This window comes from Otolemur garnettii, unplaced genomic scaffold (assembly GCF_000181295.1).
Source record: "Otolemur garnettii isolate 467f Iridium unplaced genomic scaffold, OtoGar3 scaffold00029, whole genome shotgun sequence".
NCBI classification, from domain to species: domain Eukaryota; kingdom Metazoa; phylum Chordata; class Mammalia; order Primates; family Galagidae; genus Otolemur; species Otolemur garnettii.
Genome location: NW_003852424.1, coordinates 17,868,523 through 17,881,375, shown reverse-complemented (window position 1 = coordinate 17,881,375; position 12,853 = coordinate 17,868,523). Strand labels below are relative to the sequence as shown.

Here is a 12,853-nt window from a genome sequence, read left to right as displayed (position 1 = left end):
TATAGCAATGTGACCTTGGGCAAATTAATGAACCTCTCTGAGCTGTAGTTCTCTTATCCCTAAGGCAGGGTCATTTGGATCCTCCTGGTCAGTCAGAAGGGGTAATGATGAGTGAATGATGCAGGTAGAGAGATTAGTATAATGCCACATGTGGTAAGTTCTCCTTTTCTATTATTTTCATGACTCTTGTTATTTTGGTTTAGTAAGACATCTGCTACCTGCCCTTCTGCAGCCCTCAGATTAGGGCTGTAGATTTTGTTTGTCACCTACAGGATGTTTCAACCAAGGGCATGAGACACAACCAGCCATTAGCTGGGAGGTGGTGCCCACATGTGGCTACAGGGACAGCTGTGCTAATGTTCTCTGGGGTAGCATAGTTGTGGCCAGCCTGGAGCCCTGCAAGGACACATAAGGGCAATCCAAGTGCTCATCAACCCATGAATGGAGAAACGAACTGTGGTGTATGGATACCATGGAGTACTATTCATACTATGGAGTACTATTCAGCCACAAAAAAGATGGTGACTTTACATCTTTTGTCTTTAGCTGGATGGAGATGAAATACTTTCTTCTCAGTAAAATATCACAAGAATGAAAAAGTAAATAATCAATGAACTCAATATTAACATGAAACCAATATATAAACAACTACATGCCCACATGTAAGAAAAACGAAAGTATAGTCTAGCAAGGGGAGGAGGGAGGGTGATGGTTGGGATCTCACCTACTGTATACAATGTGAGGGTGTTCAGCAGCCCCCTAGGTGGAGGGCTCAACTACAACTTGAACTTTACCTTAGAAATGAAAACAATATAACCTAAACATGTGTGCCCTCATATTAATCTGAAATTAAAAAAAAAAGCCCCAGAGTCACTTGATGCCAGACCCTGGTCACCTGAGCTGTGCAGTCCCTTCTACAGAAAGGCCTTGTGCTGGCTTGGTGCCTGTAGTTCAGCGACTAGGGCACCAGCCACATACATACACCAGAGCTGGCAGGTTCGCACCCAGCCCAGACCTGCCAAACAACAATGACAACTACAACCAAAAAAAAAATAGCCAGGTATTGTGGCAGGCACCTGTAGTCCCAGCTACTTGGGAGGCTGAGGCAAGAGAATCGCTTAAGCCCAAGAGTTTGAAGTTGCTGTGAGCTGTGATGCAAAGCACTTTACAGAGGGCGACATAGTGAGACTCTGTCTCCAAAAAAGAAAGGCCTTGTGCTGGGTTTCACATTCTGCCATTGCTGTCTGGAAAATCTTAGTACATCTCTAACAAGAGACCTCAGTTTCATTTGTGTGGATCCAGCTGGGGGATGGAAGGAGGAGCAGAGGAGGAGTATGCCTACCCCAGCCTGGCCTGCCCCCTCTGCCTAACAGATATTTTTGACCTGACCTTTCGTGGTCACAGACAGAACAGCCTTCGAGCCTCCATTGTAAGTGCTCAGAGTGTTAAAGGACAAGTAGTGATGTCATTAACTGCCCCATTTCTGAGAGTCTGGGAAAAAAGGACCCTATGCCCATCTAGGCTTCAGCTGCTGCTCTCTGTTCTCAGGCTGACTAGGAGCCCATTTTCCCTGCCAAGGCCCAGGACTCTGGACCTCCTGCCCACCCAACCCTACCCCACCCCAGGGAACCTCAGCCAAGCCACTGACAAGGGGGACCATCTGGACTGCCAGAACTGCTCAAAGCACTCCCTGCCTCCCCCTCCTCTGCCGTCTGATTGTGAACCCCGTGCACACCTCCCGTGCTGTTGTTTTAATTAAACTCTAAGGAATTGGGCACAATGTGGTACGCGATGTACATTTTTGTTTAATTAGGAGCTCTCGGCAGCGTCAGGCAGCCACGGCCTCCCCTTCCACCCTGGCTGGCTGCTACCCACACACACTCACGGGGACCCCCGCAAAGCTGTGTATGCACGGGAAGTGCTCGTGGGTAGATGCGTGTGGGTGCAGGTGCCCACAGGGTACAGCATATACACGCATACACATACTGCACACACATGCTCACACACAGAGGAGTGTGAGGTTGCTCACACACAGCAGAGGCACACAGGCCCACATGTGTGCACATGAGCACACACAGGGATACCCTTGGATTTGGCCCTGGGCACCAAGACAACTTGAAGCCCAGATGTTCTGGCTTTAATCTCCAGTGATGTCATCAGCCAATCAGAACCACTTCCGAGCTTCTGGCCTATGAAAGATGGATGAGGCCTGAGCCACCCCAGACAGGGTCTAGATGCCCCCTCAGGTACCTCATGGGTCCAGATCTACTTTGGGGGTTTTACAGCAGGCCTGGATGCAGATCCTGCTGCGTCCTGGCTGTGTGACCTGGGACTGGGGTTCATCTGCCTGGGCCTCAGTCTCCCATCTCTGAGGAGGGCACAGCCTCCTGTGCCTGTACAACACCTCGTACAGAGTCAGGACCTGGGTCTGGGACTGTTTTTACCCCCAAACAGTGACCCCTAGGCCAGACCTGAAGCTCTGTTGTTCCACTGGAGAAATGCACATTTTGTCTGGTCTTGGCCTCTTGCCTTGTGCGGTGTTGCCTGGGGCTCAGTTTCTTCCCTAGGTGGTGGCCTCTTACCCACCTCTGTCCACTCTATACCCCCCATGCTCCACATTGTCCTGTTTGGAGCATCTATATGCACATAACCTGTGTGTTGTTTGTATTTTATGTAAACAGTATTATCCAGTATTATCTACTTTAGGAAATAGCAAACTTTTTCTCTAGAGTACCAGAGAATAAGTATTTTTGGCTCTGTAGGCCAGACAGTCTCTGTCACAGTGACAGCTCCACTGTGCAGTTATGGCAGGAAAGCTGAGAAACGAATGAGCATGGCTGTGTGCCAATAAAACTTTATTAACAAAACTAGAGGGCTAGATGTGGCCCAGGGGCCGTGGTTTGTGACCCTTAATCTATACCATCTGTCCTTTTGAATTTTGCCCACTTAGCAACATATCCTGGACTTCATTCCAATCTGTTTGTCCAACAATCTCTCTTGCTGTTTTAGGTGGTCTAGCTTTTGTGTAACAAGTCCCTACTAATGGATGTTTAGGTCCTCTGTTATTACTGCCAGCACCTCAGGACACCTCTGGGCATCCCTTCTGTAATGCCCAGCATGTAGATCATAGACGCTGAGCTCAGGGGGTCTCTGGTGGACAGTGCCAAATCGCCCCTTCCTGGGCCAATGCTCCTACCAGCTTGCAGGCATGCTTTCCCATTTCTCTATGTCACCAGCACTGTGATTGGTCACTTTTTTGTCACCCATCAGGAGTAGAGTGAAGGGTGTATTAGTCTACTCTGGCTGCCATGACCAAGTGCCCTGTATGTCAGCAATTCTCAACCTGTGGTTCGTGACCCACAGGAACTGTATTAAAGGCTCGCAGCATTAGGAAGGTTGAGAGCCACATCTATGTGTATCTGTGTTGCAGTCTCCTCTTATTTCAAGGACTCTAGTCCTACTCAATCAGGGCCCACCAACATGAGCTTATTTTACCTTAATCTCCTCTTGAAAGACCTTTCTCCAGAGCAGTTAACATTTTGAGGTACTGAGAGTTGAGACTTCAGCATACAAATTTGGGATTAAGGGGCAGAATTCAGCTGAGGACAAGGGGCTGGTGGTTGTTTTAATTTGTACCCAGAAGGCTGCCCCCATCCCAGGACTCCGTCGAGGATTGAAGGCCAGTGCAGAGCCTGGGGTGTGTTAGGAGTTATAGCTGAAGGAGCAGCCACCTCCCCCACCCAGCGTCAACTTCAGCTAAATTAGGCCACAGAGCCCGCCGTCACGGTTTGTAGAGCACTGAACGGAGGCAACCCATCAATTAGCTGGCTGGCCTCATCGCCTCAATCCGGAACCACGTTCCCACCAGTCACAAGCGCTTAGGGACTGGGGGTTCCCAGGAGGAACAAATCAGGGGTGTTTGTTTCTCCTCCTTATGTTCTCTTTACCCCTGACTTAGCTGGGCTGGCGAAGAGGGACCCTGAGGACTGGAGGCCCTGTACTGTGCACAGTGCTGACAGCACCTGGGATTAAGTTATCTGATCAATGTGTGCCAAGCCCTGCACTGAGTGCTAGGGACACCATGGTAACACAGCTATGTCATTACGGACATATGGAGTTTGATGCTCTGGAGAAGACATTTGGCAGCCTGGGTGGATATAGAACAGCAATGAGAGCCATTTGAAGGTGACATTCAGATAGGTGTGGGGGTGGGAAGTTGGGACAGGGATTCCAGGCCAAAGGAACAGCAGAAGCAGGTGACCCAGGAGAAGACATGGGGACTTTAAGGGCATGGCTAGACTAGGAACAAAGGAGGAAGACGGCACAGGTGGGCTCCCAAACCCCAGGCCCAGAGGGGTGGCTGTGCATATTCAGACCTCTGCCCCATTTCTTCATCTCCATCCTCAGAGGACCAGCTACCCTCCGGCTTCCCCAACATTGACATGGGTCCACAACTGAAGGTGGTAGAGCGGACACGAACAGCCACCATGCTCTGTGCTGCCAGCGGTAACCCTGACCCTGAGATCACCTGGTTCAAGGACTTCCTGCCTGTAGACCCAAGTGCAAGCAATGGGCGCATCAAGCAGCTGCGATCAGGTGAGCACAGGTGGCCAACAGGACATGGAAATCATGGAGGGTCGTATGTAGAGAGGGGCCCTAGGGCCTAATGGGAGACAGATAGGCAGAAACAGTGGCAGCCATGGAGGGCATTGGCTGTGGGAGAGAATGTCTTAAAAGCTATACCAGTGGGTATACAGGTGGGATAATGAATGGGTAGCTATGGAAGGTGGCAGAGATAGCATCTCTGCAGAAGCAGGAGGCACGTTTAAGGAGAGTATGTCTAGTGCTGAAGCAGTGTATGGCTCCAGAGGAGACAGTGCAGGTAAGGTGATAGGGAGCCATAGAAGACTACAGAGAGAGTGTCTCTGTGGCTAAAGCAGTCCAGATGGAATGGGATGGAAAGACAAACAGGGTAGTGGTGAACTTTTGGATCTGTCTTGGGCATAGATAGACAGCCCAGCCTGTTTGTTTAGACTCTGGCTGGGATGGGGAGACCTTTGAACAGAGATAGGCCTTAGCCACCTTGGGGACAGGTGCTTCCACTATTGTACCTTGGCATAGCACCAGCGTGCCTCATCTGTGAATCCGTTTGTCTGTGGGGGTTGGGGTTTGCATGTTGTGTCTGTCATCCCACTGCTTCACAACATGTCTATATGTGCGTGTCTGGGCTCTCTTGCCAGCCAGGCCTGCTTCCTGCGTGTGGGCACAGGAGTGCAGGCCAGGCTCTCAGCACACATGAGTCTGCCTTCCCCTTCCCAGAGGAAAGCTTGTCCACGTGCATCCACACTGCAGTCCCTCCCTTGTCTGTGCACACAGGGCAGTGACCCACATGCACATGTCTCAGCCTGTACCTCCATGGTGCCTGTGCATAGGGACACAGAGATGTGTGCCCTCACATATCTCTGGACATTGTGAGCACACATGTTGGTGCCCATTGCATGTGTGTCTGTGTCACAGATCTGTTTTTTTGCTTATCCAGAGCTTGAGGCCCTAAAATCACCTTACACCTCCCATGCATAACTATTTTTGCTCTCCCCTTCCTCTGAAGATCCCCATCCCTCCTAACAGACCTCCTATCACACTCAGCCGCCCCCAGCTCACACCCATCTTCTCCCCGCCACAAAAGAGCCCATTGGCCCATTCTCTCCTTTTGGCTCCAGCAGCAAAAACCCAATCCCTGAAAAAGGGCAGATGTGAAGCCCAGAATGATCTTCCCTAGAGAGACCCAGACCTTGCACTGGGAAAAGAAATAACCTCCCGCCTCCCAAACTGTGAGATTGTTTGCAGCTTGTGGGGTTCGAATAGGGGGAACGATAGCAAACATTGGAAAGCTAGTCATCTGCTGCTGGCTCCCACCCACAGAGCCCAAGCGGATAAAACAGCTGAGAGACTTGAGATTCGGAGCCTGAGGACTCAGGTGCCAGCTCTGTGCCCTAGCACAGGCCGCCGTCTGTGAGCCTCAGTTTCCTCATAGAATGTGCCTGTCTCCTAGCATTCTCGTGATGTCCAGGATGGAATGCCTGGCACACACTAAGTTCTCTGTGAGCATAACCCACTTTTTTAAAAACCAGGATAAATCTTATTATTCTGGCTTTCCCTCTCCTCCCACCCCAAGGAGGAGACAGGCTTCTGCACAACCACCCATTAACATTCCTGTTCTCTTTTCTTATCCCTCTGTTGTAAACGTTCAGAAACCTTTGGTAAGTCTGATTTCTTCACAATGTCCACAACTAACGCCCCTCCCGTGTGCCCTTCCTGCCCTACCCCCTCAAACTAACAGCCACTGTGTCAGTAACTGTGACCTATTCTGCGTGGCATGTTTACTAACCTTCCACCCCCACCAGCCACCCAGCCCTCCCTGCAGGGCATCAGTGGGCTGCAGAGAGAGGAGGCCAAAAGGAAAAGAGGAAAAAAGATAAGTCCAAAAAGGCCAACCAGACACCCTCAGGCTGGTGGACCTTCGCATCTAACAGAGTTACCCTCCTGCACCATTCTTGGCTTCAGTGCCGCTGGAAAAGCATTTAATTACAGAAGTTTAGGGGCTAGGGATGGTGTGAGGTAAGGTGGCAAATTATCCAACTGAGCTGGTACTAGGTACTTTTCACCTACTTTCCCCGGCATTCAGCCTGAATCTCCTAAAATCAACTACTGGACTAACTCTTACTAAGGTAAGAGCAACTAATACAGACTCGTGGTAATCTCTTCTCAGCTCCCTCTAGGTAGGAAGCAGAACTATCCTTAATGCCTAAGAGATGCATCCTTTCTGCTCAATAGAGTAGCCATGGGCAATTTGGCCATTTTGAGAAGCCTGGTTCTTCAACTGTAGCTTCCACTATCATCATCCAACAATAGTAAAACAGTGCAAAGGGAGGGCCGGTCTAGATTTTGTATTCTTCACAGAGTAGCCTCGTGGGTTGTGGATATCCAAAAACATTAACACAGATTCCTGGTGTGGCTCACTCCTATAATCCCAGCCTTTTGGGAGGCAGAGGCAGGAGAATTGCTCGAGGCCAGGAGTTCAAGACCATCCTGGGCTACATAGTGAGACCCCCATCTCTACAAAAATACAAAAGTTAATAGTGCATGGTGGCACACACCTGTAGTCCTCACTACTCAGGATGCTGAGACAAGCTAATCACTTGAGCTCAGGAGTTTGAGGCAACAGGGAACTATGATAACACCAGCTTGGGTGACAGAGTAAGACCTTATCTCTAAAAAAGAGGGGGAGAGAGAGAGAAGAAAAAACACAGGAGCCACAAAAAGTATAGATAGCCTAGAGTCTTCCTAACCCAAGAGGCTGGAGAAGCTGGGCTCATGATGCTACCTCAGATTCTGAGCCTCAGGGCCTCCTGTATAATGGTTCTGGGCTACACAGAAGAGGCTACATTTCCTCACCTGCCAGGGAGCCATTCCTGCCAGCTCCTTGGCCCTGGTATTGGGGTCTGCATAATTATCCCTAACCATCATCAGCCGAGAGCAGAGGCCCCAAAACTCCCCTGGAGCATGAAGTGAGTGTATAAACTTCCAGCCTAGGGCTGTCTTTTCCTGCCTCCTGGGCCCAGATAGATAGCTCTTTCCTCTTTTCCTTTTGGAAGGTAAGAAGGCTACAGGGCCCTCTCCCTCTGCCCCACCCACTTCTCTGACCTGTATGTAATAGCATCCCTTTGCTTTATTAATGCCCAGTCCCGGGGCACTAACTCTTCCTACCCCCTGTCTCTAACAAGATTCCCGAGATTCCCCATCTCTTCCTGCCCTCCCTTCTCCTGCTCTGTACTTGACAGTGGTCCCTTGCTGGGCCCCCCAAGAAGGAAAGAAGGAAGGGTGGTTATAAAGGGCCAGGCCAGGTCGACAGACCTCCCACTGGGCATAGAGACACCCTTCAGGCTTGCCCAGAGAAGCTTCTGGACTCAATTTCCCTGAACCCCCAGAGATTTCCACCTCTACGGGAAGCCCTCCTGTTCAGCCCTTAGACCCCACCTCATTCATAGGAGGTTGTCCTGCATTCCTCAACAAAGCCTGGCCGAAGGCTGGCTCAACGCCCTTGGGGCAGAGTGGACAGGCCTGGTTCTCATGGCCTGGCCCAGCTTCCCTGGGGCCCCCCGGCCCCTCTGACTGCCTTCTGACATTCACCTGATTCTCTCTGCTTCCCTTACAGAAAGCACTCCGATCCGAGGTAAGAGGCTCTTCCCTCACTCAGCCACCCACCTACTCACACTCTCTTGCTGCCCACCCAGTCCCCCTGGCCCCACGGGGGCTGCCCTAGAACACCCCCTGCAATGTGTCCTCCTAGGCACCCGACCTGGTATCTGTCTAGTCTCTGTATCTGTGTCTCTGTTTTTAGCTGGGGAACCAAGGATGACAGCCAGCTCACCTGGCTATGAGAAGGGTGCTTTCTCCTCCCCAAGAAGGGCACTCCCTGCCTCACATACCCACCTCGGTCATGGGAGCCAGGTGTGGTTTTGCCATCTGTAAAATGAGTATGCAGAAGGATGTTTCTAGCTTGTATAGCTCTTTTTGAACCTGGGCCTCCCACCCGAGGAGACGTAGAGACAGGCATTCTCAAAGGCTAGGTCTCACTTCCCCACCAACCCAAAGTGCTCCCCCAGAGAGAGACTAGAACAGTCCTGAGTGGGAACCTTGGAGAAGAATCAGTGTCCAGTCCTAACTTTTCTACAAAACACTGTGCGACCTAGAACAAGTTCCATACCCTCTCTAGGCCTCCATAGTGATACCTATTTGCGTGCTTCCCCACAACCTTGAGGTCAGAGGAAAGTAGGAAATGTTCTGTGAGGATAGAGCCCTCATCCATTGCCCCCAGAGAGAACCTCCTAATATATGGGTCTGAGTCACTCCTGTGGGACAGCCATGAACAGAGGTGGGGAGCTTGGCTGTGATTGAAGTCTGTGATTTGATTCAAACACACTTGGAGATATTTACCTATCATTTAACTCATGGTCAGCAGGCATTTGCGTTCGGGTCTGTGATTCAAACATACTTATAGAAACCTTTGCCTCATTTATTAATTTATAGGCACTTAAGTGTTTTATCAAAGTCTATAGTTTCAAACATACTCAGCCTCATTTTCTTGTGAAAATGAGGACTTGTTCCAGGCTTGTGGTTTCATATGTCCCTAGGGAAATCTTGACCTCTTTTTCATTTACTCACGGGCAGTATAGTATTTAATCAAAGCCTGTGATTTCAGATATTCTTGGGAAGGTTCATTCATTTTTATATGTTCACATGGGAAGTGAAGCCTTTGATTTGGACCTGTGATTTCAAACATACTGAGAGGAAATCAGCCCTATTTTCATATACTCATGGGCACCAAGATCTTGGATTTTGGCCTGTGATTTTAAATATATTTGAGAACATTGGCCTCTTCTTGACATCTCTATTCATGATCAGCAAATTCTTTGATCCAGGCTTATGATTTCAACCATACTTGAAACATTTCAATCTCAACTTTATTTGTGAGCCTAAGAGACTTTCAGTTAAAACTCTGATTTCAAATATTTCAGAAGTCTAATCCTTATGCACCCATGAGCATAATGAAGTTAGGTCTAGGACCATAATTTCAAACACACTTGAAGAAGTTCATTCAGTTACTCATGAGCTTCAGGATCTTGAATTCAGTCCTGTGGTTTTAAACACAGGTAGGGAACTTCAGGCTTATTTACTGGGAAGTTTTCAAATGCCTGGGGAAATTATGATTCTTCTTCAGTTAGTTTCAGGCACAGAAGGCTTTGGTCCAGGCCTTTGATTTCAAACATACTTGATGCCTATCCGTCTCAACATCCTTCACCTTAGCTGTTCTGGGGTATAACCCACCTCTGAAAGTTCAAGCACCCTTGAAGAAGTATAACCCCGTCTCCATTTATTTATGGGCACTGAGGGTTTTGAAGCCAAATATACTTGAGGAACCCAGATCCGTGTTCATTGATTCATGGGCACTTGTTAAAACCAGCAAAGCAACCACTATCTCTCTGAGTTTTCACATTACTTATGGTGGCCCTCTGGGTCCCTGGATCCCTCAAATGATGGTTACAAGTTGTGAATGCCAACCTATCCTTTCTTCCTGGCCTGGGGAACATCACCTACAGCTTTCTCAGATACACTCCTCCAGCTTTATAATTCAACTTGGCAATGGTTTTTATCTAGTACCAGTTAAGTGACCAGCTGCTTTTACAGTGAGAATGGAGGATTTGCTGGAGAATTCAGTGTGTTCAGGCCAGTATGGGACTGGTCTTGGGGTGGGAATTATGCCCCAGCTTTGAGGCTTCTAAGCAAACTCATCTTTTTGTCTGCCTCTCCGGCCCAGCCAAAAGAGGAGACAGGCCAAACAGTACTCTGGTGGGACAGCCTTCACCCACTTCCTGGCCTCCCTCTGACAGGTCAAGCTTTCTCCCCTCTTTCCGCAGGGGCCCTGCAGATTGAGAGCAGCGAGGAGACCGATCAGGGCAAATACGAGTGTGTGGCCACCAACAGTGCCGGCGTACGCTATTCCTCACCTGCCAACCTCTACGTGCGAGGTAGGGAACGCCGCATCCAGGTCAAAGGCAGGGACCCGCCCCGTCCCAGACCCCTCCCTCCTTGGGCTCACAGCCTCTGGGCTCCCCCGTTCCCTGCAGACCCCAGCAGGAAGGCCCCTCCCTGGTTGCAGTGGGACCTTGAGTGAGGCAGCATCCCTGTCTGGACCTCAGTTTCCTTCTCTATAAAATGGGGGCAGCTTAAATCCTCCCCCCACCCCGTGCCTTGCAATGGATGCCCCTCGGGGGAATCAGTGATAGCCGGGTGGGAAGGCGTGGGGCAGGGTGGGGGGGGTAAGTCTTGGGCCTTCAGGGCCAGGGGAGCCTGCAGGCTTCTGCCCCGCCCCACCCCACCCACCCACCCATCCACCCACCCAAGTCGGCTTCTGTGGTGTGTCGTGCCTTCCCGTGTTGTGTGCTGGCTTCGCTTTACCCAACTCTGTGGCCTCATAGTGCCCTGCTTCACTACCCCCTACCCTGTCCAGTGCCCTCAGTCTAAGAGTCGGGAGGTGGGGCGTCTTCAAGGCTACCCCTCACCTGCTGATCCCTGCACCCTCAGCTAGCCCAGAGCCTGGTGCTTTCTGTCTCTTCCTAATGACCCTCAGGAAAGGACAGTTTAGGCCATCAGGCAGCCGGGGCCATGGCAGGCACATGCACCCCAGAGGCTTGGGGGTTTCATCCAGCTGAGGCAGGCACGGCACCCAGGGAAGCTTGTCATTCTCGGTTTCTGATTTCCACTTAGTCCTTGTCCCCAGCACCTTCCCATCCCCTCACCCCAAGGAAGCTTCTGTATAAATGTCCTTCCTTCTGGGTCTCTTGGTGTCTCCTCCAAGGTGCCAGGGGGCTCCCCTGTCCCCAGATGCCTCTGTGGCCCTCCTCTTATCTTTGGGTTGACTTTCTTAGGTCCTCTTCCTCCTTCATTTGCCACATCCTAATTAATGGTTGTTTCTGATCAGATTTGTGGTAGAAACAGCTTCCTCCCACAAGAATACCAGGGTCCCCATTTAAACCCCAGGGCTACCCTGATCAGTTGTATAGAATTGACTCAATCGTATCCATCTCCAGGTCTCAGTTTCCCTCATGTGAGGCCCTAAGCCCTGGTCATTCTTCACTGGGGATGCCAGGCAGCTCCTACCCTACCCACAGACCCTCACCTGCTCTGTCCCCACTGGCCATAACTTCCACTGGCCCTGAAGCAACTCCTCAGTCCTAGACCTTGGGTTTTACATCTTGCCTCTGAGGAGGAGGCCACCCGGACGGGATGGGAATTGGGGTGTGGGTGTGTGGGTGGGGAGGGGGTGGGGGGCACCTCTGATCCACCATCACGGCACCTCTGGTGAGTTGCATATGTGTTCATGATTCCAACGAACTGGTCTTCACTTAACCTGCTTATTTCTCTGCCAACATCTGGGATGTGGGTTTGTAAATCTGGCAGAACTTAAAAGAGAGAGTGTGGACAGTAGGTATGGGGCAGGGAGTGGGGCGGGACCTTTGGCAAGGGTTTGAGGAGGGAGGGGCCTTCCATGTCCTCAGCCCCCGGAGGTGGGCTCCCCGGCCTGAGCCTTGTTCCTCCTGGAGGCATTTGAGGGGCTTATGTCCAGCCTCCCAATCTCAGATGTTCCAAAATTGAATTTGAATAAGAATTGAGAAAGAAAAATGTAGATCTTGTGTGTCAAGGGCAGAGTGGAGGAAAGGGAAAAAAAAGGTCATTGCTGTTATTTTTGTTTTTTAATTTTAATTTTTTTTTTGGTTTAAAGAAAAAAAGACGACAAACTATTGCAGCTTTTAGCCTTGGGAAGTCCTCTTTTTACTCTCTGTATCTCCCCTATTTTTTTCTCTTCTTCCCATGTCATTGTGTTCCGCATCAAACCCCCTTTACATCCCTCAGAGCTTCGAGAAGGTTGGTGTGTTTTTTTCTTTTTTACTTTCTTTACCCACATTTTTACATTCTGAAAATGACACGCACACGCACGAAACACTTGTAGACACCACATGGACACGCGCTGACATGCACACAGAAAAAAATAGCAAAATGATGACAAAGATGAATTGTGGATAATAAATGCAAAGCAAACAAAACAAAAAAAAAAACCGCCAAGTGAGAGCAAAACCCAGAAAGACACGAAAATCTCAGCCGCGCCCAGCCCGGCCTAGGGCCGGCCGCACACATGCGATGCTTGCATTGTGTTCGCCTCTGCATCCGTTGGTAATGTTGTTGCTAAGTTTTTTGCACTCCTCGTCGTCATGGTAATTTGGGCCTGATGCAT

At 50.1% G+C, this 12,853-nt stretch overlaps 1 protein-coding gene across 3 annotated transcripts in view; it reads left to right on the top strand.

The window, feature by feature from the left end:
- PTPRS (protein tyrosine phosphatase, receptor type S) overlaps positions 1-12,853 on the top strand; it is a 64,693-nt gene that overhangs the window by 14,445 nt on the left and 37,395 nt on the right. For all 3 annotated transcript variants that reach the window (XM_023512566.1, XM_023512565.1, XM_012804541.2), the window contains exons 5-6: positions 4,408-4,596; positions 10,479-10,589. In XM_023512566.1, the coding sequence (XP_023368334.1) occupies positions 4,408-4,596; positions 10,479-10,589 (300 nt within the window). The remainder of the gene's footprint in view (positions 1-4,407; positions 4,597-10,478; positions 10,590-12,853) is intronic.